Source organism: Aspergillus caelatus (genome assembly GCF_009193585.1).
Source record: "Aspergillus caelatus strain CBS 763.97 unplaced genomic scaffold BDV27scaffold_43, whole genome shotgun sequence".
Classification (NCBI taxonomy): Eukaryota; Fungi; Ascomycota; class Eurotiomycetes; order Eurotiales; family Aspergillaceae; genus Aspergillus; species Aspergillus caelatus.
In genome coordinates this window covers 99639-124249 of record NW_022475306.1, presented here as the reverse complement: position 1 = coordinate 124249, position 24611 = coordinate 99639, and the positions used below count along the sequence as shown (strand labels likewise).

Here is a 24611-nt window from a genome sequence, read left to right as displayed (position 1 = left end):
TATGTTCCGACCCCAGTCATGGCTGCCTTGACAATATCCCATTTTGCACCTTCCCTGAACAGAGAATTCCTGCACGTGCGCTTTGTAGGTACTCAGTATTTCCTACGAACAACGCCGCAGGCCTGGACTTCTGGCCAGACGCACTCTCTCTCACACACTCTTTGGGAGGTGCTCTAATCTACTGTTTGACTGCCTTCATATCTCCGCTTCCTAGATCTTGACTTCTTACCTGTAAAAGTCGCTCGTCCTGATCTCCCTTTACTCACGTTCCCAACGGGCGTGTTCTCAGCATCATTTCCTATTGTTTGTTTCATCTCTAGCACAAGGCATCCATCATGAGGGTGCCAATAATCAACGCGGCGGCTCTCCTGCTGTCATCTGCAACATCTGTGTTGGCTCAGACATTTTCCGACTGCAACCCTTTAGGCAAAAGTACGTCCACTTTCAGCCCGGCCTGGTGCCAAATCTAACGTCAGCCAAGCATGCCCCCCCAAACCTGCATATGGTACATCGGGTACTTTTGACTTCACCCAGGGTCAAGCAAATGACTTTGCAGATGTCGGAGGTCCCACGTATGGTAGCGATGGCGTCGAGTTCACAGTGGCCAAACAGGGCGATGCCCCGTTAATACAGTCTGGCTGGTACATCATGTTCGGACATGTCGAGTTCGTGATCAAGGCTGCCCCAGGGACGGGTATCGTTAGCAGTGCTGTTCTACAGTCAGACGACTTGGACGAAATTGATTGGGAGTGGCTTGGGGGCAATAATGTCTTAGTCCAGTCTAACTACTTCGGAAAGGGAATTACAGATAGCTTCAACCGTGGCGCTACCCATGATAACGTGGGAAACCACGACAATTTCCATACCTACACTATCGATTGGACCAGCGAACAGATCGTTTGGCAAATCGATGGTAAGACCGTTCGGGTACTGACTCCGGATACCGCGGCGACCAATCAATATCCTCAAACACCGATGATGGTTAAAGTTGGAGTTTGGGCTGGTGGTGATCCAAACAACCCGCAGGGTACTATTGGTGAGTTCACGGTTTATATTTCACCGGATGTCATACAATATGTTCTACTAAGCTAACTGATCTGAAGACTGGGCGGGTGGCAAGACTGATTACAATGCTGGCCCCTACACGATGTACTTGAAATCACTCAAGGTGACCGACTATTCAACCGGCACAGAGTACTCGTATGGTGATCAGAGTGGGTCATGGCAGTCAATCAAGTCAACCGGTGGAAAGATCAATGGTAATATTGCCGCTGAGTCCATCTCTTCTGTCGAATCTGCCCCGGCTATCACCTCCACCGTCGCTAGTATCCCTATCCCATGGAGTGGAACGCACCGCCAAACTTCGAGTTTTGTGACCCCGAGTATCTGGCCTTGGGTCCCTCGAGCCACTACGGCTACTCCAGGAGAGTCGAGGGGCCAGGGTCCTCTGCCAAGTGGCTGGACATTTTCTGGCTCTCGACAAGTCCAGCCGCCCAGCGCGGCTTCAGTGAGTGAGCATTGCCCAATCCCTTTCGCACATTGAATTAGTTACTAAAGCTATGTGTGTTCAAAACAGTCCTGTCACCTATCTACATTTGTATCATCGCGTTTGTCGCCGGGTTCAGTTTCCCTCTCTGGCACTAGAAGCACTGCATGGACTCTCAGTTCGACGGGGCTTCTCACCAATTCGCCAACGCAAACGCAATTAGTTAGCTCCCCAGCCCAACCAGCCAGCACATCGACTTACCTTACTTTCTCTTCGTCGCGTACAACCATTGCCTCAACAGATACAGCTGTCACTTCCACGCAGCGAACTATCTCTCCGACACGATCATTTAGCTCTTCAACATTGACCATGCCACTATCGACTTCCACAGGCCCCACCTTCTCCACGACTGATGCGAGCGGCTCTAACGGTCCTGGGAATACCCCTTCCTCCACGACTACAGCCCATATTGCGCCTAATGTAGGGGCTGCGACCACTATGTTTGACGCCCCATTGTCCATGGTCGCTCTTTACGTGGTGGTCGTCAGTGCGCTGGTCATGCTGTGAACGAGCAGTATGAATTAGACGAGGCGCCTTGGAAGGTGCCATTTATGACGGGAATGGGATATAAGATTACGACTCTCACGACTAAGGTTCTCGACCTGTACATACATAGGACCTTGACTTTTTGCAAGTGTCTTTGTTACCATGATTAATGACCATTAAATGTGTATTATACGGACTGGATTGGTTTTTATTAGCATAGAAAGGCCAATGCAAGCACAGTCCATCAACTATAGCAGCTCTCCTAGCCTTGAGTCGATATTAGGGTAAAATACTAGAGGTCGACGCTACCCGATCTACCGGTATCGACCATGGTCAGCCGATGTGGCGCGCACACTATTCACTAATTTAGTCCAACCTTAAGTTAACTTGTAAACAATGAGAGCCAAGAATGAAACGGTGGTATCCGTAGCGTAGGGTCTGCCGGTCATAAGACCGTTGCCATTCGAGGACATAATTGCTTACTCATGTCTCAAAGAATACAGAATACAGAATACAGAGTACAGAATAGTGTCAGTTTCAATGAAATTTCACCACTCCCAAACAACCTTAAGCCATGAATGAATATCACAGATCTCATTATAAGTTGCTATGGATATTCGTGAAGAACCCTGGTACTGACTTCTAGGATCAGAAGTCCATCTTGTGATGGAACTTAGTTAGGGGCAATATCTGGGTAGAATCAAAGCTGTCATAGTCGGCTTACATAGTTTTTCAATTCATACTTGTATGTTGTTCCAGGCCTCAGTCGGTCATACATGACTTGCCGAGTTGTGGTGCTTTGGACGTAGGGGTGTGATGAGTCTCCGGAGACCGATGTAGAGTGTATTGATCGGGCTTTCGGTTCCGGTATAGAGGAACATGTCGTAGATCCAGCCGCCGAAGGTACACCCAAGGAAAGGGGCGATGATGGGGACCTGGCCAACATCCTCAGTGAGTTGATTCATTTAGGGCCATGTGCGAGGCGGGAGAAGGGCGAGGAGAACGTACCCAGAAGTAATAATTACCAGCAGTCCAGACATGTGGACCATACCCGAGCATATAGGTTAGTAAACGGGGCCCGAAGTCCCGGGCCAGGTTTATGGCGTATCCGGTCTCCCAACCGAAGCAGGCACCGATGCCGAAGACAACGAAGAACAGGGCGAGGGGTGTGAGGGGACCGGCGCCGAGGTTGGTATCATCTTTCAGGGCGAAGATCATAAACATGAGGATGGCGCTGGCGATGAACTCGGAGAAGAATTGGCCCGTCCGGGTCATGAAGGCGGCTGGGTAAGTGCAGAAGATTCCGGCCGTTGCGGTGGGAGAGTAGCCCGGGACAGTTCGGATGCCTGGGCCGCCTTCATAGACGTCGATGGCGGATTTGTAGTTGCCATAGACAATTGCTGCGCCGCACATGGCGCCGAGGACTTGGGCGACGAGGTAGACGGGGAATTTGCGCCAGGGGAATTTGCGCAGGATGCAGCTAGCGAGGGTTACGGCGGGGTTGATGTGTGAGCCTGATATACCGCTGGCATAGACGCCGAGCATGACTCCGAGGCTGGGGGTTGGAGGGGGGGGCCAAGATATGTTAGTGCTGGGGGAAGGATGGCTGCTTGAGGGATCGGACTTACCCCCAGCCCCATGAGATGGACTGGTAGTCGCCTTTCTCGCCGTGGCTCAGGGTAACCTGTGCGACAACGCCATCTCCAAAGAGAACGAGTATCATTGTGCCGAAGAACTCGGAAGCGCCGTCGCGGATGTGTTCTCTCACCTTGCCCCATAGAAGCTGGGGGTGAGCGGGCTCCCTCTCATCTGAGCTGAGGGCGATACCTAGCGTAGGAGATACAGGCTTATCGGTTGAGAGAACGGCAACATGCGTGCCATCCTGGTGGTCAGTAGTATGCTCAATGATCTGCTTCATGCTAACGATAATGAATTAAGAATATTCCTCTACAAACGTGATGTCAAATTCTTGCACCTCTTCAGTGCTAGGGGGCGATGACAGTGCCTTAATAAGGGGAATGTGAATAACTCCGATGCCCTCAAGCGTTCAATACGCTTGATCCCTGCTGTATACTCTCAGAGACGTGAGTGAATATGCACCGGATTGCCTCGGCTATCTTTTCACCTGTATCCAGAAAACTTGGATAGACTGATCCAGCCAGCTTGGAATGAAGAACGCAACCGGTTGAAGAAAAGCCCCAGAGGGCCAATGCATGCTTAATGGCTAAATTTGGACAGGAAGAGTGAAGGGAAATGGGCTTTAAGAAGCCTGGCATCTGGAAGAGGATAACATTTCCTCGTCCCTACTCCGGGCACAACCTGTACACAGTACGGAGTACCTGTTCAACATTTTGAACTTGGCTAATAGCACAATTCAGAGGTACACAATTGGAAAGTGTAACGAATTCCGCCAATTACAAAGAGTCTAGGCGTGGTCTCATATCATGCTCCCAGATTGTTTGTCGAATGATAATGCAGCGAAAAAGCCTATCGATACTTGTCCCACTTTGTCATTCTGCTTGGGGGTCCGTCAGACAGCAAGGATTTGGCGCTGTAGCTCTAGTTCTAGCTCAGCACCGGTGGTACGGAAATAGGGTAGGACTAGTATCAATTATTTTTGATATTTATTATCTTGGTGCAACACACGCATTCTGGTTGTTTTTAATACTAGATGGCGTAATAGTTGCTCAGGGAACTTGGTTGCCGTGTGTTGAGGGATGAATGAGTGTCTATATTATTGTTTGGTCAAGCGTGCGGCTCTGTGAGGACCATGACCAGGTTAAATGTGACATCTGCATTGGTCTCCACAACATTCTGGAAAATTTCCAGGATCTGGATAAAGATAGGGTTGAGTACATCGACGATCGGATGTAGTAGTCCGTATGAGCGAACCCCGCAATTTGTGGGGGTGGATCACTTGGACTCCACAAGCGCGACGATCGCAAGTGATGATCCTTTGGATCTAATCGAACAGTTTGACAGCATCGCAACATTCAAGATGCAGGCGCATGAATGCAAGGAAGTCATATTACCACCCCCTGGGACCAGTGGAATTTAAATACGAGTTCATCGGATCGGAATTAATTCCCTTGCGATTTGGACCAGAAAAGGTAAAGCCCAGTCAGGTGCCCACCCATCAATTTTGCCTTCTCCCTACCAAGACGACTAAATCCTTTCAGCATATGCGACTCGCTGGAAAAGGTATGGAATCCCTTCGACCCTGACCCATGTTTACTGGTCAAATTGTAAATGCGGTTCTCTCAGTATCATCCTCTCATTCTCTCATTACTGCCCTCAGCGAATGAGCAACATTGTTCCTATTCACCTGAGTGCCGGTTCGGCTCAGCCACCCGTCGCTTTTTCTTGTCTTGTCACTTTCCATCCAACTATCGTGTCACGCTCTCACTACTGGTAGTTGTTGCCTTGGATCGAAGTCGCGTTCCCCGCAGTTGATTCACTATGTAACGGAGAAATTGAAACCGAAGGATTAATCCCGGTCATTGGTTCGCTGGAATCATATAAGTAATATGACAGCTTACCCTCCGCGGTCGCGGTTTCTGTTCCTGCTTCAGAGGGTTCGTGTCTTTGCTCGCTTTCCCACTTATCCTAGTTGCTTTTGTTACCAGTCCATTGGAAAAGCTGCGCGAGGTTGTCACACAGCTCAGGCACCCCGCTGGTCGCGAGACGCCCTAGCTATGCAGCCATCAGAGACCTTTGTAGGCTCGATTGACCAGGGTACGACCAGTACCCGGTTTCTGATCTTCAATCGCGAAGGGGAACCGGTGGCCTCGCATCAGGTCGAATTCCCACAGATCTATCCAAAATCAGGGTGAGCTCTTCCTCTATTGTCACCGTCTTTGTTCTTCTCTTTCTTTCTTTTTTCTTAGATTTTGGACTTTCATGAATTCAACTGCTTTGTGATTAATGAGTGACTTAGATGGCATGAGCATAACCCACTTGACCTTGTATCTTCCGTCGAAACATGCGTTGAGCAAGCAGTCAAACTGTTTGAATCCACTGGGTATTCGCGCAAAGATATCAAGGCCGTTGGGCTTACCAACCAGAGAGAAACCACCGTCGTTTGGGATTATGAAACTGGCGAGCCACTGTGCAATGCCATCGTATGGACGGACACTCGATCGCAAGCGATTGTCAAAGACTTAAAGGAGAAACCAGGGGCTTCAAGATTACAGCAGGTCTGTGGCCTTCCGTTATCCACCTACTCATCCTCTTCTAAGCTGCTATGGATGCTTGCGAACGTCCCCAGGGTGAAGGACGCTTATGAGCGAGGTACACTGGCATTTGGTACAGTCGATACATGGCTTGTGTATTGTCTGAACGGTGGCCACCAAGCAAATGTGTTTGTTTCAGACCCTACCAATGCATCACGCACTATGTTCATGAACTTGGAAACTCTTGAGTACGACAATTCGCTTTTAGACTTCTTTGATATTCGAGGAAGAGTCCATCTGCCGAAGATTGTTCCATCCTCCGATACGAAAGCCTATGGAGCTATCTCGGATGGAATCCTCGCTGGGGTCCCTATCATGGGCTGTCTCGGTGATCAATCCTCGGCACTGGTAGGTCAGAAAGGTTTCTCACCAGGAATGGCAAAGAACACATATGGTACAGGGTGCTTCCTGCTTTACAATGTTGGCGAAAAGCCGGTTATTTCCAGGCACGGCCTATTGGCCACAGTAGCCTATCATTTTGATGGAAAGCCAGTGTACGCTCTCGAGGGGAGCATCGCTGTTGGTGGCTCGGGAGTCAAGTTCCTGCAGAACAATTTGGAGTTCTTCAAGGAATCCAAAGAAGTCAATGATTTGGCCCTCACGGTGGAAGATAACGGAGGATGTGTTTTTGTCACTGCGTTCAGCGGTCTCTTTGCACCTTACTGGATTGACGACGCCAAAGGAACCATTTGTAAGAAACAATCGCCTAATACATTCCAAACCATCTTCTGACAGGATTTAGTCGGAATTACACAGTACACAAAAAAAGGCCACATCGCCAGGGCCACGCTTGAAGCGACCTGCTTCCAAACGAAGGCAATTTTGGACGCGATGGAAAAGGACAGCGGCCACACGCTGTCTGAGCTGGCAGTTGACGGAGGAATGAGCAACTCTGATCTTGCAATGCAGGTACGTTTAGTATCACTAGCATCCAAAGTTCCCGTCCCAAAGTCGATACCTTCCTTGGATTATTGCTTCCCTTGGTAACTTAAACTTTCACAATCAGACTCAAGCAGACCTGATCTCCATTCCGGTCTACCGCCCTAAGATGCGAGAGACAACCGCACTAGGAGCGGCCATTGCCGCCGGTCTGGCAGTTGGGCTTTGGCGAAACTTTGCCGAATTGCGCGATATCAACCGTACTGGTGGAGCGGTCTTTGAGCCTAGGATTAGCCGACAGCAAAGTGCCGAGTCATTTGCCCTCTGGGAAAAGGCCGTAAACATGAGCAGGGGTTGGGTTGGCAACAAGGTGCCACCTGCTGTTCCGGAGACCAAGAAAGATGCTCCCGTTGCTGTTCAGAACAGTGAGAATACTAGTACTCAGATGGTCCCAGCGAAGGTCAACGGCAGCATTCTTCCGGCAAAGAGACCGTTGATCAGTATCTCCAGTGATCTGGACGATGCCGATGAGGACTATTTGTATCTGGAACTCCGGAGAGTCGAGATTCTGCAGAGACTGAAGAAACTCACGAAACTCAAGGTAACCCTTTTATCAACCTGAGAGCCATAACTGGGCTCAGCTTGTTCATTGACACAAGCACATTCCTACTGTACCAAAATTTACACTTCATGGTTTGGGAGGCAGACTCTTGGTACTTCACGATGTCAATTCACATTGCATGTAATGAAGTTATGAAACAGAAGCTATACATATACGTCACGCTCTTTAGCAATTTATATATCCATATAATACCCCGTTGACACCCATTACACTGTACCGGGATGTTGAGAAAGCTCCTCCATCTTACATCAGTCGTTCTACCAGTATGTAATACCAAAATAAGCTCAATTAGTCGGGCCCGCTTCTTCATCTGGCACAAATAGACAATTCAACTCCGATCCAGGACTCAACGTGACTTCAAACCGAAGAACAGGATCCTCCACGACACTCTTTCCACTGACGGGGAAGGCCTTAATCTCGCGGAAGGCCTGAAGGATTCTCACGACCGTATACCCCATCTCGATAGTAGCAAATTGCTGACCAAGACAAATCCTCGGTCCCCCATTGAAGGGGATAAACCGCCACGGCTTAGGCTGCCAACCAGACAACCAGCGCTCGGGATGAAACTTCTCGGGATCGATATAGTTAGGCGAGCCAGGAGCATCATAATTCTCCGGATTGCGCTGCATAAGCATAGTCGAATACACCACGCGAGTATCAGCACGGACCCCAATCGGCGAAAGGCCATCTGGACCCCCACCACGGGGCAAGGTAGTATCACGGAGCGCGAGACGGACATTGAACGGAACAACCGGGTAAAGACGCATCGTCTCATTCAGAACGGCGTTGAGGTACTTCATCTCCTTTAGATCGATGTAGCTGGGCTTTTGGCCCTTGGCTCCGACGCCCAGTCGCAACTCGATCTCCTGTCGTAGTTTGGCCACGACTTGGGGGTTCCGGGCGAGTTCGAAGAGACAGAAAGAGAGCGTTCCGGCGGTTGTGTCTCGGCCTGCGAGGAGGATTGCTACTAGTTGGTCTCGGAGGACTCTGGGGTCTCGGGTGAATCGGGCGAGAGAGTCGAGGAATGTGTCTTGTTTGGATAGTTTTTGGTCTAGTTCGGCGGTGGAGAGGGAGAGGACTCGGTTGATGTAGGGTTGGATGAAGTTGTCCATGATTTTGAGGTTGCGGCGGAATTCCTTTAGCGAGAGTAGGAACTTGAAGATCCTGTTTTGCGCTATATGGTTAGCTGATCGTCTGTGGTTCTCGTGGAGTACACCTCAACTGATAACAGGAAGATTGCACGTACGATAGTCGTGTTAGATCGGCCTGGCGATGCTGTACATAGCCGAATGCTTCGCTGAACTCAGTGGTCGGGTTCTGGAGACTGTCCGTGCCTTGACCCAGAAGATAATCGGTAGCTGCATCCAGCGTGTAGCGGAAGAACAAGGGACCAACATCGACGATTTTGTTACCGGTGGGGGAATTGCTCCCCGACAGGAAGGGAATGAGGTGCTGAACATGCTTTTCAAAAACCTCGGTGTCCACAATGCGCTCGCGCACAAACATCGGTCGAATCAGATGTCTCGAGCGAGACCACAGCTCACCATCCGTGACAAAGATGCTGTCGCCCAGGAACTCTTTCCAGTCGTTGTGGAAGGGCTCACCCTTTCCATAATCCGCGAATTGTCCTGCGAGGATGGCCTTGATGTTTTCGGGGTCTCGGGTGAAGATAAATCGAGACGAGATGCCGGCGCTGACTTCGGCGGTTCTGGGATTGTCTATCTGAGATGCCCCCTTAGCTTCCTTGACTGCGTTGCTGAAAAACTCCAGGTCCTGGTGGGCTCTGTTGGCAGCAAGAGATTTGTAGATAAAGTCGATGGCTATATGGTCCGTCCTATTAGTGACGTTGCGCTTAGGGAGATCTTGGAAGTTACGTACCGTATGGAAGGCGAAACCTTACTAGAGGGGCATGACTCCCCAGCCGTTTGATATGCATGGATACCTGTACTTTTCGTACTATACAGAGTACAAAGAAGACGCCTAGGAAGAGAAGAGATGCCTTCCCAGGCGTCATCTGGTGGAGTAATTCCTCAATCATGGTGTCGAATCTGCTTTTGAAGCAACCATTCTGGGAGCCATGTGCGTTAGGACAGGGTCCCCTGTTCTTCTTATAGTAATCGAGGACCCTTCAGGCTGAGCAGCTATACCGTTGCACATGCTGATATTCATAAATTAGCCCAGGAATCCCCAGGATTTCCCCACCAGTCAAGTCTCCTCCCCCCGCATGCGCTAGCGGATTATCGTTTCCGCTTCGAGAAGGGCTTGCGAGCCCCACATCATCTCGAGATATGTCGAGGGTTGCCTAGTAAGTCTTTCATATGATTCTGCTTCAATCTGCATTCCAATATGCCACACGTGATTGGCCCGTGACTGCCATGCCCTTACTCGTGCTTTTGTGGGTGCGTATTGGAGTTGATGCAAGACTAATGCTGATCTACAGATTGTGGGGATCGGGCAGTGAAGGAAAACTGTTATTGGAAGATGGAAGCCTGTGCATATCGTTATAATTGCATGTGTTAATGTGCATTATTGTTCGTTTTATTCATATAGCTGTGTAAATACATAACTCCAAGATTATTATAGTACCTTAATAGACATCAAACATAGTATCCCAACCTCCAGCACAGATAGTGATGCATTCCCCAGCATGACACTCGTTCAAGCTCGGCTAAACCCAGTTAGAGGCCTAGAGAACCATCCCATCAGTCCGCCAGACTTGATATCTTCCTTTGGCTGTTCTTCCTCTCGCTGTTCAACTCGCTGTTCAGCTTTCTCGGTCGGACCGGTTTCGATCTTAGCAAGTCTTTCCTTGACGTCCCGCATCTCCGACTCCAACTCTTCGCGCATCTCCTCCCGTATCTCGGACTTGAACTCTTCAAACAGCTCCGCGATACGGCCCCGGACAGCCTCCTGGTTATCCGGCTCAGTAGCACGAGCATCATATTCGGCCATCTTCTCCTGCACGAGTTGCTGCATCGAGATCTTGAGGCCCCTAGACTCACGAGCCTTCTGCGCCACTTTAGCCTTGGCCGCCTCTCTCTCCCTTTTGATCGCCCGTGCAGTTTCCTCATCCCTCGCCTCCATGGCCTCCTCCATACTCTCCTGAAGATCAGCGATCTCCCGATCATACTTCTTCTTGATCTTCAACAGCTCGGCCTGGACATACTGCCCAGCATCAGTCTCATCCAAAGTCTTCTTTTCCTCCACCAACTCATGCACAATATGCAAAACCACCTCCTCATTCCTCTTCACCAACGACGACACAATCGCCGACGCACTCTCCTTCGACCCATCATGCTGCATAACATTGCCCCCTTCCTCAACAATCGTCTTCCAAAACTGACTCTTCAGCTCATTCTGTCTCCGCTCCCCAATCGCCCGCCCCGCTTCCGTCGGCTCCAAGTCCCCCCACATATTAGTCACCAGCACGACCCTAGGAAAGCTGCGACTGCCACACAGCTTCTCGAACATGTGCAGGTTCTTCATCGCCGAGCCGCCGAGTCGCGGATCCGTGATCCGGTGCAGATAGACAATGCCGACGAGACGCCATCGCTTCTCGTGGATCATGGCTAGGAAGCAGGAGATTTCTTTGAGGATTTCGGTATCGGAGCGATCCGTGTCATCGAATCCGGGGGTGTCGAGGAGGATAACGGTGTTGTTGGTTTCGGGGTGCGAGAAGCTGAACATGTCTGTGTGTGTTGTATCTATAATTACTCTTATTTAGTACCATGCCTTGTATCATATCTTACCATGATCATCTTCTTGATGAAACAAATATAGAAGAACTCACGGGACTGTAAATTATGGCCAATACCCACAGGCTGATCCGCAAGAAGCGATATCAAGGAACTCTTCCCGGACCCCGTGACGCCCATTACTGCTATCACCACTGTATCATCTCTGGGTATTGTTGTTAGCATATCTTGGGGATTGAATAAGAAAAGTGAAGGGCTCTTACTGTTGGGTTGTGGTGTCCTTCTCGCGGAAATGGACGTTGTGGCTGTTGCGCCGTTGGGAAGAGGCTTCTGGTATTGCAGCCGAGGCGACGGATATTCGACGGGGCGGTTTCGAGATCGGTTCTGTGGAGCTTCGGCGAATACCTGCGAAGTAGCCTTTTGTTGTCATGGTGTATGTTCAATTGGAAGGTTTTGGTTGTTTTACTGAAGGGAGAGAGAGTTAGGGTTGAAGTTAAGAAATGTTATGAGGAGAAGAAGATAAGGGTATAAAGGAAGAAAGAAAACAGGAAAACAAGACAAGGAAAAAAAAAAAAAAAAAAAAGAATAACCAGTGAGGCATCATCCCAAGGCAAAGAATCAAGGCCCAACAACACTTCGCCAGGCATTCATTCATCTGCCAGCTCTGACTTGTCTAGGGTTCTGGCCTCGCTCTTTCAGACCCAAGACTGAGTTGGCAATGCCCAGTAAAACATTTTCCTAAACGCCTTAACCCCTGTTCGCTGCGTGTCACCACAAAGCCCACAGCTACACAGGTGAAGCAAAAGTGGATATTTGTGGGTTTGTTGTTCATTTTTTTCCTCTCACTCCTCTTCATTACGCAAGTATTGTAGCTAATCAATTGCTATAAGGCAGCAAAGAAAGAAAAGATGTTACCAGACAGGAATGACACGTCAAGGTGTGGAATGCGTGTCCATGATACAGACGCCTCAGAGAGGCAAAGAAAGCCCCGTTTCCACTTGGCTTAAATGGGACTTTCTCACTCTGCTACAGCCTACGATGAAGCCGGAGAATTAAGGATTTAACCTCAATCACTCTCACTCTCACTCTTTCCTTCGTTAAAGTCCTACTGTCCCACATACCCTGATTTCGGACATTATAACGGACTCCTCAAAATATTGTCTTCTTTTCCCGATTATTGTGCTGGGAATATTCTTATCTTCAAGATGCACTCGGAGTCAGAGTCAGGCTATGAGTCCCAAGTCTCCCTGGACGAGCCGTTCACGCCCATGTTTAAAAAGGAACCTCATCATGATGGACAACTGCCGGATATCACGTACGTATATTCTTTGCAGATTCCTCCTCCTCCCCCCACTCATGATCCACTTACCGTTTTTACTTACTTTTCTTTTCTTGCTTTCTTCGAGATATACAGACCAGACGACCGTGTTATTGCAGTCATGGGGATAACAGGTGTCGGGAAAAGCACCTTCATCTCACATTTCAACCAAGACGCTCTTGTAGGCGATAGCTTGATGTCCTGTGAGTTTTATCCACTTTTCCATTCCTCCAATTCTCCATCTTTATTTGCTTTTGGAAAAAAAAAAAAAAAAAAAAAGTCTCACTTACCAAACTTGCAAAACCGCAGGCACAACAGAAGTAGGCATCCACAAAGCCCAAATAGACAACCAACGAATCTTCCTAATCGACACCCCTGGTTTCGACGACACGACACGCAGTGACACCGACGTGCTTGTCGAAATCGCCGACTGGCTCCGCTTCTCCTACAACGAAAACATCAAACTGGCCGGAATAATCTACCTGCACCGAATCAAAGACGTGCGGATGGGTGGTGCATCCATCCGCAACCTGATGATGTTCAAGAAACTATGCGGGGAGAAATGTCTCAACGGGGTGGTTCTCGCCACGACGATGTGGTCCAACCCACCCACAGAGAAGGAGGTCAAGCGGGAGAGCCAGTTGAAATCGGAGCGGAAGTTCTGGGGTGAGATGATCGGGCATGGGAGTCAGGTGTTCCGCCAGGATGATGGGATCACGTCTGCGACGGAGATTATTCGGTATATTTTGAGCCGGCCGCAGAATGTGACGTTGAGGATCCAGGAGGAGATGGCGAGTGGGAAGTCGTTGGGGGAGACTGCTGCTGGGAAGGAGGTTCAGGCAGAGGTTGAGAGGCTGAGAGCCAGATATGAGAGGCAGTTGAATGAGCTACGGAAGGAGATGAAGGAGGCTGAACGGAGACAGGATCTCAATCATAAGAAGGAGATTGAGGCCGTGCGGGCTGAGCTCGAAGAGGAGTTGAAGAGCAGTAAGCAGCAGCAAAGCATCTTACGCATGGACATCGACGAGCTACAAAGGGAGCGAGACGCCATGCACCAACAGGATATGGCGCACAGAGAAGCCATTGACGAGCTACGGAGACAACGCGACGCTGAGCGAGAGGAAATGTACGAAAAGGAGATGGCCCACAAAGAAGCCCTGCACCAGCGAGACGCCGATCTCCGCGTCCTCAGAGCCAGAGACGAATATGAATCACGCTTATTGGAGTTGGAAACGCAAATGGCGCGAGAAAAAAACCGTCGGAGTGGATGTGTGATGATGTAGTTGGTTTCCTGGTATGTGATCGAACTTCGGTGGCTTATGATTTATTACTACTATTACTATTACTTTTCATTGGTGTTCTTGGGCGGATTTCTCATTATGTTTCCCTGTTTGTTTACATACTATATATAGCATATATATATATATATATATATCCAAAGATAAGAATTTCAAAATAAAAAATAAAAAAAATTCAAACAATCATAATATGTTGAACAGGTGGGAAACAACAAAACACTAAAACTGCCCCTCATATCGGGTGTTGTCAAGCTCAGTACTTCATGCCCTAAAACAAATCTCCCATCAGGCCGAAATTGACTGACTCCCAACATCCTATTAATACCATGTACCAAGATAACTAGTACTGTATCCTTCTATTTTTTTTTTTTTTTTGTTTTTAATTTATTTTAGTATCCTAGTTGCCTAGAAAAAACACAACAACAGCCAGCGAATCCCTCCCAAGTCGACCATACTGGACCACCAGATAAGACGCAGTAAGTAGGAGTATGCTTTTGCTTCACTTCTCCTCTGCACCTCCATCGACAGTACATTATCAGTTCATTTGATTGGTACAAGTAGCCGCCACGTCAGGTTTCTCCATTTATCTCTTCCTGTTTTCTCCATGGTGACTAAGAATCCGAGGGAGGGGCGAGAACTGGATGGAGCCCGAAGCCTCACTGTTCTTTTATGTCGATCTTTAGTGATGACATCACTGTGCATGTATCATTCATTGTACTCCGTACAGTATGTATGTATATACATTGTATGGAGTAGAGACAAGTGAAAGAATGTCGTGTATGCATTATATGTTGTTGGATATTATGAATTTTTTTTTTTTTTTTTAAGATTTTCATTGGGGTATTAGGGTTCTGTGGTTTATGCTTAGATGTGAAGATACCAACCCACTCCCCTTTGAGGCTGTCCAGTTGAAGTTGGTTAAAATACCTGGTTATAATCTTTGTAGAAAACTAATCATACGATTTATCAAATCTAATGATTTAAAACTTATTGCATCGCGTGACTGCCGAACGCATAATGATTAAAATGTGGATTTGGTTTGCACGGCGACGCTTCAGAGTAGAGACGAGACAAGGAAGAGATGACTACATGGACTAGACCGAGATTCCCTAACTACCTTATTAATCTCTAGATACTAGTAAATTGGGTAAACCAAATAAGCCCTTCATCTCACGCAGACCATCCCTTTTCCAGCTTGCTCCGACCAGCTGCCAACTGCGCGAGAGAAGTAACCGTGGCGCGTCCCATGATATCGAACACAGCAACATCGGCCTGCATCTCTTTCGAGAACCAGCTTCGAAGTTCGACTGCCACAAGCGAATCAACGCCATATTCATGCAAAGCCTTGTTCTCATCAATATCACTTTCGGAAAGCGAGAGGACCTTACAAAGCTTCAGTATGAGGGCTTCTACAGTCAATGTGGTTGCCTCCGCCAACGATGTAGCACTCTGCAACGCAGCAGCGATATTAACTCCGCGCGTCTGGCCATGCTGATCAATTTGCGATGCTTGGTCAAGCTGTAAGATTCCGAAAAGTGGTTTCTCGAGCCAGTACGCCCTTCCGGCACCCCGCTCCATCGCCACTGGGTGTATACCGATGGTTGTCTGGCAGCTCAGCCCGAGATCCCGGGCTACGACAGGGTTGCAATAGGAGTCGAGCAACGCGTGGAACTGCGCCTCGGTGACCGGCTCTAAGACCGTGTTGTTGCGCATCATCTCCCTCAGTTTGGGATCCTTGGCGACCGCACCGGCAAAGGTGAAGAGGCCTAGATCGAGAGACGTGGCGCGCTCGCCGATACAGACCCGGTAGTGAGCAAGTGCGTCCTGGAAGGTGTTACCGGAGGCATAGTTGGCCTGTCCTCTGGAGCCGACCAGACCGTTAATTGATGACAGCAGGATGAAGAAGTCCATTCCCTTGGGGAGGAGCTCGTGGAGATTCCATGACCCTTGCACCTTGGGATTGACTGCGGTTTGCCAGGCGGTGTATGACATGTCCGAGAATGAGACGTCCTATGGTAGGGTTAGTATATGGAAGAACTTTCTTGAAGAAAAGGCTACACTTACATGCAGCACCATCGCACCCTGAATACAGCCTTTGATTGGGGGCATGTGTAATTGGCAGGCGTCGAGCGCTTTGCGGAGCGACTGTGCATCGCTCACATTGCATGCCGGAGCCAGGGCTTTCACGCCCTGGCTGTGTAATTGATCAAGTAGCTTACGTCCGTCAGGGCTGTCTCCACCAGATCGCGACAGTAGGAGAAGATTTCGCGCGCCACGAGAAACAAGCCAGTTAACGGCATTCTGACCAAGGCCACCTAATCCGCCGGAAACGACGTACGTGGCATTGGGGTCAAAGAAGGAGTTGGGTTTGGGCTTTAGTATGGTCTGTTTTACAGGTTAACAGGGATAAGATTGGCGGAACGATGGAGCTAAGTGGATAACTTGACATACCATGACCGGATCATCTCGACGCATCTCAATAACCAACTTACCGTGGTGCTTTCCGCCTTGCATTAGTCGAAACGCTTTCTCCATCTCACCAACACCGTATGTGGCGATTGGACTTGGGGGTTGAAACTTTCCCTCCACAAGCAAGGCCAAGATGTCTGCCAGTGCAGAGACACAATCAGCGGGGCGGTCCCTTGCCCAAGACCCTAGATCGAGACTGATGAACGTCGTATTCTTTGCAAATTGAATCATCGGAAGCTTGCTGTTCGAGAGAATGTCCTTCTTGCCAATTTCAATGAATCTACCATACGGGGCAATACATTCCCATGACTTGATGAGGCTTTCGCCCGAGAGTGAGTTGAAGATGATATCAACACCCTTTCCTGCGGTTTGTTGGAGGATCATCTTCGAGAAAAGCGTGGATCTGCTCGAGTAGATATGGGATTCCGGAATTCCATATGTTTGCATCAGAAATTTCTTCTTGCTTTCAGAGCCTACTGTAGAATAGACCTGGGCTCCGAAGTGCTTCGCGATCTGTATCGCTGCTTGGCCCGTGCCGCCGGCTCCAGAATGAACCAGGACTGATTCGCCGGGCTGAATCCGCGCGAGTTCCTTCAGTCCCATATACGCAGTAATGAAGTTGGCTGGGACAGAAGCCGCAGCAGTCAAGGAGATTCCCTGGGGGATACGAACAACAGGATCGGTCTCGCGAAACCGGAGATGGGTTGAGTAGCAGTTGGGTAGAAAACCGACAACTTTATCTCCCACTTCGAACTTGCGGCACGCTGTACCAACACGCGTGATTGTGCCGCTGCATTCGAGGCCTATGCTCCCGATGTTAAGCTGACCCAAGGCAATAAGAACATCGCGGAAGTTGACGCCCACGTAGCTGACCTCAAGTTCCACCTCGTTGGCGGCAAGAGACCGATCGGCCCATTCGGCTTCGATGAACCGAAACCCGTTCGTCATGCTGGAGGATGAAGCATCAAGGCGCAGCTGAGTCCCGCAGCCAAATGGTCTCATTATGGCTTGTTGTGGGTTTGTCTGAATAGAGATAGCGTTGTTCAGAGGTTGATGGTTAACAATGCGCCCAACTTGCAGTACCCCTTGATGCTCAGTATATTCGGAATCAACAACGGAAGAGACTGGGGAAAGTATGTGCGATATAAGATCTAGCACTAGTCGGTGGTGAGAGTGTCCTTCCGTTTGTTGCCGTTCAAGAGAAAGAATGTAGCGATCTCGGCCTCCGTCCTCTTCAGACAATACTCTGAATAGGCCTTCAATGACATGTAGATGCGGCCGTTCAAAGGCTTTTCCTCCTCCTTCAGTAACCCAGAGAGTAGTTTTAGTGGAGATGAGAAGAGTCTGGAGTCTTGTATACACTTCTTCCTGCATATCACACAGTACTGGCTTGCTATATTCAAGCAAGAAGACTCTTAATAGATCATCAGAGGACCCCGTTTCCTCCAGTGAGACACACTCTACTGTTGATCCTGTTAATTCTCGACCTCCCACTTCAAGTAGCCGTACAAGTTCAGCCTGGAGATTGTCGGTTGGGTCATAGACAAATTGAATATGATGACCTCTGGAAGTCTCTTGAGCGTCTTGACTGGCAGTGGTGATGATAAAGGCATTTTCTTGGCAAGTAGCGTTCTCGACATCAGGAAAGACAAGATCGCATCCTGAGAAACCGGTTTGCGATAGAAGCTCATGCCACTGTCGTTCATTTACACAAGGGCCCAGTGAACGATAGGATTCGCACCCTTTTCATGTCAGCGTCTCCAACATTCCTGGCTACCATGCCATGTATGATACTTACCCAACCACCAGCCCTCGAGAAGCCCAAATACATATGCAGAACGCTCGGGGTTAGTCATTTCGTTCATAATCAGCTTTCCACCACTTTTTTAAGCTGTCAGTAAAATGTATGCTTTTAGATGGGGAGCTGCTTCATGTTCACTCACGGTTTTAGAAGCTTTCGGACATGAGTCAAAGTCTTAGTTAAGTCCGAAGTGGCATGAATCACCTATAATACGCATGTTAGAGGGCGTAATAAGATAGGGCAACTGGAAAAAGCTATCATGGTGCATACCAATGAAGCGACAACCATGTCATACGTGCCGCACTCGAAGCCCTGTTTCTCAGGATCATGTTCAATATCAAGAGTGTTGAAACTCATTCGATCTCCTTCCGCAGCAAATTGACTTGCTGCTTCGCCGAAGAACGAGCGCGAAATGTCGGTGTATTCCCAGTGAGCATATCTAGAGGTTTGTGAATCATCCGGTCCTCGGCCCAGCGTGCGTAAGAAAATACGCGTAGCCGACCCTGTCCCAGCTCCAATCTCCAGTATTCTCATCTGCGGATTCACGTGCGCTAAAAGCTCGAGATACGCCGTGATTCGCCTAGAACTACCTGAACGGTCGAGCTGGGACCTCGTGTTAATTTCGAATCCGGCTGGTGCAAAGGAACGGACTTACCGTATCATAGTAATAATCATCAATGAGACCACAGGTAAAGATAAATTCCAGAGGGTCCAGCTCCTCACACAGAAACTTTGTAAGGTTTCTAGAGAAGCTCACCAGAAACTTCCCCTGCGGGTTACTCTCATAGAGCCGTGAGTCTAAGGCCTGAATATACTCGATATCGTGGAAACGACTTTTCCATGGTTCTAGGGAGAACAAGAGCCGGCCATCGCTGAGTTGTCTCTTTTGGGCAGCTGCCCATTCGAGATATTTCTTGACTTGCAACTTGCTAGGTGACAGACTCCTCTCGGCGAGAACATCGAGAGCTTCAAGAAGCCGAGCAAGCAATAGAAAGTCCACTTCGATGAAGAATTCTTCGAGTGCGGAAGTGTCCACACACGGCTGTCGACAGATCTGGTCGATGTCATCGTTTCTCAACAACTGGATATCTGGCTTCCACTCGAGCCGATGGCAGAGCTTGTCATCTACAGAGTCGTGTGTTTCTGCTATAGCAAGCTCATTAACTGCAGTACATCTAAGCCCGTCCACGGAAACTATAGCCTTTTCTAGTTGATCATCAAAAGCGGTAATGTTCGCGCAGATGTCTGAATTGCCGGATGGCTCTACCCTTGTATGCACCTTGAAGATATTCTTTGTAGTGTTAAGACCATCGACCCAGAGTGTGATGCCCCCAATGTGTGTTGGCACGGCGGTCGGTATGATCTCAGCACCGCATCCTGTCGTCGGCCAAAGTGCCGTTTGGATCAGTGCATCTAACGCTGTAGGGTGGATTGTCTCATCTGAGGCTGATGACCTGTTGCTCACCTCACCAGTAACGCATGTGCAGTCATTTGGGTTGACACTCAAAGAAGTTATTCCTTGGAAGGCTTCACCATACTCATAACCACAGGCTTTCAGGTGAGAATAGAGTGCTTGTACTTCAGCGGGGGAGGTACATTCTTTGCTAGCTTGTAGATACGCGTTAATCTGTTGGCTGACTAGATCCCGCTCAAGGTGACCACAGTCTACGGGGTCTGGCTTTTCTGGATAATATGCAACTTGGATAGTGCCCGTACAGTTTGACACCCACGATGAATCTGTGTTCATGTAGAGCGCAAATTCGTACCAATGGGATGCTGCAGATGTAAGCTCCTTAACTGGACGCATATGAAAGGCAGTTTCCACAGTCTCGTTCTGTTCCTGGATCGGGATTGCCGCATGGAGAGTCACATCTTTGATATTGAAACTTGAGATCTGTCGACCAGCGATGGCCAACTGCTTCGCTGCCTCAACAGCCATGACGACCATTCCCGCTGCCGGGTAGAGTATGGTACCATTGATCTACCAGAGCAAGAACTATTGTCAGTGCAGTCCTATTGTAGTTGTTGCTGCCTTGGATGGGAGAGTATCGAACACAGAAGGAAACTCACTTGATGGTCTCGAACCCAGGGCATCTCGGACAATTTGATAATGTTTCTCCACCGCGGCTCAAGAGGGTTCCAGTTGGGATCAGGCGAACCCAGAAGGTCATTTTTGCCAATCTTAGGTATTCTATGATTTCTGCTTATCTGACTCTCATGCCAGTAAGACTTGCTATGGTTAAAAGGATACTCTGGCAGATCTGGTAATGATTTAAGCAGACCCTTTTTTTCGAGGTTTTCCAGATTGTTCACAGCGCCCAGGTCGATTGAGTAGCCAGCTGCATGCAGATAGCCAGCCGCGGCCATAACAGTGTCAGTGGCTGGTACACCTCTCACGAGAAGCGAATGGTATGCCACTGACTGCCGATTTGAACTGTTCAAGTTCTCTTTGATAGGTGCTTGTAGTGCGGAATGGGGACCCAACTCAACCAAGTGATGGATTGGAAACGCACGCCGGTGACTCCGATCAAGCTTCCGTCTAGGTGTCTCTGTATGTGAGCAGAGTGTGAACAAAGCATCAGAGAACTTCACTGGTGAGACCATATTTTGTACCCAGTAATTAGGTACCCTCAAGTCTTCTGGCTTGACCCAGGTGCCTGTGACAGAGGACACCATCTCTATGGGGATCTTTTGCTCGTTACCCTTCTCTAACTCTCCCATCGCACTCTGATATTGTGCAGCGATTTCATGCATCTGGAATGAGTGATAGGCAACCTTGACCTTCAACTTTCGACAGAAGATGTTCTCTGCACTAAGTACTGACTTGAGCATATCGATTTGTATCTCCTCGCCGGAGATAGTGACGCTTTTAGGACTGTTGATACAGGCCACTGTTAATCTCAATATCTCGCACTCACCAGCTACTTTCTCAAAGTATGGCTCAACATCCTTCGTGGGCAATGCCACCGCTAGCATTGCCCCTTTGACATAGCTGGACTTTTCCAACTGGCTGCTCCATTTTCCACGGTAAAAAGCGATCTTCCAAGCGGATTGCCTATCTATGGCAGAAGCACAGTATCTGCATACAGTTAGATAATGAGGATGAAAGATCAAGAGGCAATCTAAGGACATACGCAGCTGCAATCTCCCCAGCCGAGTGGCCGACCACAGCCTTGGGGGTAATCTTGAAGTGAGAGAGAAGGTCAACCAAGCCAACCTGGAGCGCAGTACAGAGCGGCTGGCTGTATTCTGTCTTGTTTACGTTCGAAGACTCCTCCGGTTTTTGAAGTTCCTCTAGAAATTTTGAATCAGCTCAAGATCTCCGCTCTCGTTATCGGGAACGCGGTGTGGTACAGTACGTACCTAGAAGATCCCATTGACAACCTAAGGTCTGTAGATACCTATTGGCAGCTTGGATACTATCGCGGAAATCGGAGTATCCGCTTATCAGCTCGCGGCCCATCGCATACCATTGTGCTCCTTGCTGCCCACGGATATTAGTTGTTGTGCATGAGAATGTTATAAACTAGCTCACCCCAGTGAATATAAACGCCAGATTGGGCGATGAAATAGACCGACACGGGCGAGCAACCTTGTCCGCTATAGCTGACCAGTCATCCGAACATTTCACAGTCGCAAAGGTCCGCCATTGATGATAACTTCTCCTATTAGCTAGCGTGTATGCCAAGTTACTCAAGTACGCTTTTTTTTCCTTGTCTGTAACTTGAAGCAATGAGAAGAAAGATCTCCATTTGTCCTGGATGCGGGAAATTCCATTCTCATCGGCAGCTGACCAGACAAGTAATTTTGCTTCATCAGGTGTGGTTTCCAGAGTCCCATTTGTGTCATGACTCTCTACGCACATGGTGTTCAAATGAGCGGTGGTATTATGATTGCCCTGTAAGCCATTGCTCTGGAGGTAGTTCAAGGCATCGTCTAGCACAATATGGATATTCGAGCCACCAAAGCCAAATGAGCTGACTGACGCCCTTCGCAAGCCATCGACTGGCCAGGGCACTGGTGCTTGAGGAACCTGCAGTTGTTAGCCTCGGGAGGCCTGACCTGAAAGGCGTCGGAAACAGACCTTTATATGTAGGAATTCATCATCGATTCGGTGGTTCAGCTTTTCAAGCCCTGCATTTGGTGGAATAATTCCTTTTTCCAAGGCAAGAACAACCTTTATCACTCCAGCCACGCCACTTGCGCCCTCTAGATGACCAACAGAGGACTTCACGGATCCTCTGTGATGTGGCTTAGCATCGAGGTTCGAAATTAATATCTAAGTGCAGTACTTACATATAAAGCGGGTCATCAGCTGAGCGGTAGTCACGAAAGATGCCTCCAATTGCGCGGGCTTCAATAGGATCTCCTACCGCCGTTCCTGGACACAATGTGAAGTCAGCCTTCTTCTGTGTACCCACAGTGGTTGATTAAACTAATGCCACTTACCGGTCCCGTGAGCTTCAAAATATCGCGTTGTTGCCAGGTCAAGACCTCCTCTCTTATAGGTATCGCGGATGAGTTTCTCTTGCATAGTCCCACTAGGCTGCATAATCCCGGGCGTACGTCCATCCTGGTTCGAACAGGAGGATCGGATTACAGCTCTTATAGTGTCTCCATGACGGATGGCCTCATCCAGCGGCCGGATTACTAGGACGCCAACACCTTCACCCCGTGCATAGCCGTTCCCACGCTGATCAAAGCTATATGAGCGACCATCCTTCGAGAGTAAACCCAAATTATCAAGGCAGAGGCTCATTTCCAATGCCAGGATAGTATTACTGCCAATGGCTAGTCCCTTTCCACAAGTTAGCGGGCATTTTATCACGCCAGGATCATTCAACTGTTCCTACCATCGATGAGTTACCACTCCAGATAGATTGACAGGCCAAATCAATCGCCATCAAACTACTGGAACAGGCAGTATCAACAGTAGCACTTGGGCCTTGCAGGTTGAAGAACCAACTGACACGGTTTGACAACATATTCATAGATGTACCAGTAGCATGCCATTTTGGTAATGTCATAGGATCTTTTACTTGTAGCGTGTGGTAATCATGGGAAAAACTTCCTGTAAAGACAGAGGTCTTGGAGCCTGACGCTTCTGCCATAGTAATTCCAGCGCTCTCAAGTGCGCGGTAAGATGCCTCCAGTATCAGGCGCTGTTGCGGATCCATCGCCTCTGCCTCAGTAGCGTTTATTGTGAAGAATCCAGCATCGAAAGCGCCCAAGTCTCCCTTCATGAAATTTCCTCCCTTTAAAGATAGATGGTCCAGACGCTCACGGTCTGGATGATAAAGAGCATCGATATTTACCCGATCGTGAGGGAACTCGCTCGCAGCGGTTCTCCCCTCCAAAAGCATCTTCCAAAAGTCATCTGGTGTCACAGCGTCTCCTGGGAACTTGAGTGATATGCCCACAATTGCCAGGGGCGGCAGGCCCTTCTCTGAGCATGTGGACATGGTTGGCATAGAAGACAAGTCGATAAGCCAGCAGTGACCCTGGATACAAACGGATCTCAGGTGAATCCCTATGCCAATGTAGATTTTCTGGAGATTATACTAAGGCTATAGACCTGTACTTTCTAAGGTAACGTAGCTTCATTCAGATAGACTCCAAACATAGTTGCGTTGAATCTCGGCCTTTTTTTTTTTTTTTTCTCACCACTAGATGAAAGCATCTAAGAATGCCTCGCCACGTCACTTGTTATGACTGTTCGACAAATCACATCCAGTGAGAGCATCAAAGAGCTATCATTGGGCTGCTACCGCTTCTGCATTGTGGAAAGCCTGAATATACCCAATTCCCGATATTGGAGATTATTGATTTTCGTCAGAAGATGTCATGCAAGGCGCATCCCACTCGTCACTCTGGTGACCAACGGAATATGGCTCCATCGAGGAACCCACTTTTTCATGTCAGGTTTGGTCGGATCATAAATAGCTACCTTTGACGATTATTGCCTTTAGGGGATAAGCGCCAATACAGCTACAGGTGGAATTTCTAAGGCGTCCACTGCGGCTGTGTCTTGGGAGAATCTCGTATCAATCAATCCTTCCTCTTCACAACACCTTGCTTGACGTTTGATTATTGGCCAATCTAGCACCTCTAATGTAGGGCTTCCCATCGGCTGCAAGAAAACAACGCAAGAGATAAGCGCTACGGAGTTTCCATCTTGGCTCATTCTCCCCTTGAAGAAGTCCCACCCCGCGCTAGGGCTGCATGTTTTCTTGTAGAAAAAAAAAACCTAAAATATGCACAAGAT

The 24611-nt window shown here is 48.8% G+C and overlaps 7 protein-coding genes across 7 annotated transcripts; 3 read left to right on the top strand and 4 right to left on the bottom strand.

Annotated features, from left to right (window-relative positions):
* Window positions 1–144: 144 nt before the first annotated feature.
* Window positions 145–1694, top strand: BDV27DRAFT_83625 (glycoside hydrolase family 16 protein). The gene is made up of 4 exons (XM_032077728.1): window positions 145–432; window positions 482–1036; window positions 1104–1511; window positions 1577–1694. Exons 1-4 carry the CDS (start codon window positions 336–338, stop codon window positions 1642–1644), a joined length of 1128 nt encoding a protein of 375 aa, XP_031930041.1. The 5' UTR covers window positions 145–335; the 3' UTR covers window positions 1645–1694.
* Window positions 1695–2511: 817 nt separating this feature from the next.
* BDV27DRAFT_170375 (MIP/aquaporin family protein) lies at window positions 2512–3950 on the bottom strand (the record flags this gene model as incomplete). Its single annotated transcript, XM_032075280.1, has 4 exons — window positions 2512–2514; window positions 2809–2967; window positions 3041–3587; window positions 3661–3950. 4 exons carry the CDS (start codon window positions 3948–3950, stop codon window positions 2512–2514), a joined length of 999 nt encoding a protein of 332 aa, XP_031930040.1.
* A 1777-nt stretch (window positions 3951–5727) lies between these two features.
* On the top strand, window positions 5728–7765 carry BDV27DRAFT_143216 (glycerol kinase; the record flags this gene model as incomplete). The annotated part of the gene is made up of 4 exons (XM_032070061.1): window positions 5728–5861; window positions 5970–6955; window positions 7007–7173; window positions 7271–7765. 4 exons carry the CDS (start codon window positions 5728–5730, stop codon window positions 7763–7765), a joined length of 1782 nt encoding a protein of 593 aa, XP_031930039.1.
* A 284-nt stretch (window positions 7766–8049) lies between these two features.
* Window positions 8050–9803, bottom strand: BDV27DRAFT_155464 (cytochrome P450; the record flags this gene model as incomplete). Its single annotated transcript, XM_032072147.1, has 3 exons — window positions 8050–8929; window positions 9012–9585; window positions 9644–9803. 3 exons carry the CDS (start codon window positions 9801–9803, stop codon window positions 8050–8052), a joined length of 1614 nt encoding a protein of 537 aa, XP_031930038.1.
* A 476-nt stretch (window positions 9804–10279) lies between these two features.
* Window positions 10280–11958, bottom strand: BDV27DRAFT_83608 (P-loop containing nucleoside triphosphate hydrolase protein). Its single transcript, XM_032077727.1, has 3 exons — window positions 11724–11958; window positions 11556–11665; window positions 10280–11469 (listed from the first exon to the last, which is right to left on the bottom strand). Exons 1-3 carry the CDS (start codon window positions 11888–11890, stop codon window positions 10424–10426), a joined length of 1323 nt encoding a protein of 440 aa, XP_031930037.1. The 5' UTR covers window positions 11891–11958; the 3' UTR covers window positions 10280–10423.
* A 707-nt stretch (window positions 11959–12665) lies between these two features.
* Window positions 12666–14061, top strand: BDV27DRAFT_155462 (P-loop containing nucleoside triphosphate hydrolase protein; the record flags this gene model as incomplete). The annotated part of the gene is made up of 2 exons (XM_032072146.1): window positions 12666–12981; window positions 13088–14061. The coding sequence occupies 2 exons, from the start codon at window positions 12666–12668 to the stop codon at window positions 14059–14061; spliced, it is 1290 nt and encodes a 429-aa protein (XP_031930036.1).
* A 1114-nt stretch (window positions 14062–15175) lies between these two features.
* BDV27DRAFT_170371 (type I polyketide synthase) lies at window positions 15176–23847 on the bottom strand. The gene is made up of 14 exons (XM_032075279.1): window positions 23200–23847; window positions 22796–23144; window positions 22431–22585; window positions 21882–22379; window positions 21710–21830; window positions 21481–21640; window positions 20417–21425; window positions 19002–20327; window positions 18617–18949; window positions 18489–18550; window positions 18344–18426; window positions 16528–18287; window positions 16141–16461; window positions 15176–16086 (listed from the first exon to the last, which is right to left on the bottom strand). Exons 1-14 carry the CDS (start codon window positions 23815–23817, stop codon window positions 15247–15249), a joined length of 7635 nt encoding a protein of 2544 aa, XP_031930035.1. The 5' UTR covers window positions 23818–23847; the 3' UTR covers window positions 15176–15246.
* Between the last annotated feature and the right edge of the window lie 764 nt (window positions 23848–24611).

What these genes read in the sequence shown, in the direction of transcription:
- BDV27DRAFT_83625 (XM_032077728.1), top strand. Translation starts at nt 336, where the DNA reads ATGAGGGTGCCAATAATCAACGCGGCGGCTCTCCTGCTGTCATCTGCA. An exon ending in CAACCCGCAGGGTACTATTG is followed by an intron (nt 1,037 to 1,103) that starts GTGAGTTCACGG and finishes ACTGATCTGAAG; the next exon opens with ACTGGGCGGGTGGCAAGACT. An exon ending in GCCCAGCGCGGCTTCAGTGA is followed by an intron (nt 1,512 to 1,576) that starts GTGAGCATTGCC and finishes TGTTCAAAACAG; the next exon opens with TCCTGTCACCTATCTACATT.
- BDV27DRAFT_83608 (XM_032077727.1), bottom strand. Translation starts at nt 11,890, where the DNA reads ATGACAACAAAAGGCTACTTCGCAGGTATTCGCCGAAGCTCCACAGAA. An exon ending in AAGGACACCACAACCCAACA is followed by an intron (nt 11,666 to 11,723) that starts GTAAGAGCCCTT and finishes AACAATACCCAG; the next exon opens with AGATGATACAGTGGTGATAG. An exon ending in TGGCCATAATTTACAGTCCC is followed by an intron (nt 11,470 to 11,555) that starts GTGAGTTCTTCT and finishes GAGTAATTATAG; the next exon opens with ATACAACACACACAGACATG.
- BDV27DRAFT_170371 (XM_032075279.1), bottom strand. Translation starts at nt 23,817, where the DNA reads ATGCCAACCATGTCCACATGCTCAGAGAAGGGCCTGCCGCCCCTGGCA. An exon ending in TCTCGAGGGCTGGTGGTTGG is followed by an intron (nt 18,288 to 18,343) that starts GTAAGTATCATA and finishes TGACATGAAAAG; the next exon opens with GGTGCGAATCCTATCGTTCA. An exon ending in GTCGAGATGATCCGGTCATG is followed by an intron (nt 16,462 to 16,527) that starts GTATGTCAAGTT and finishes CCTGTAAAACAG; the next exon opens with ACCATACTAAAGCCCAAACC.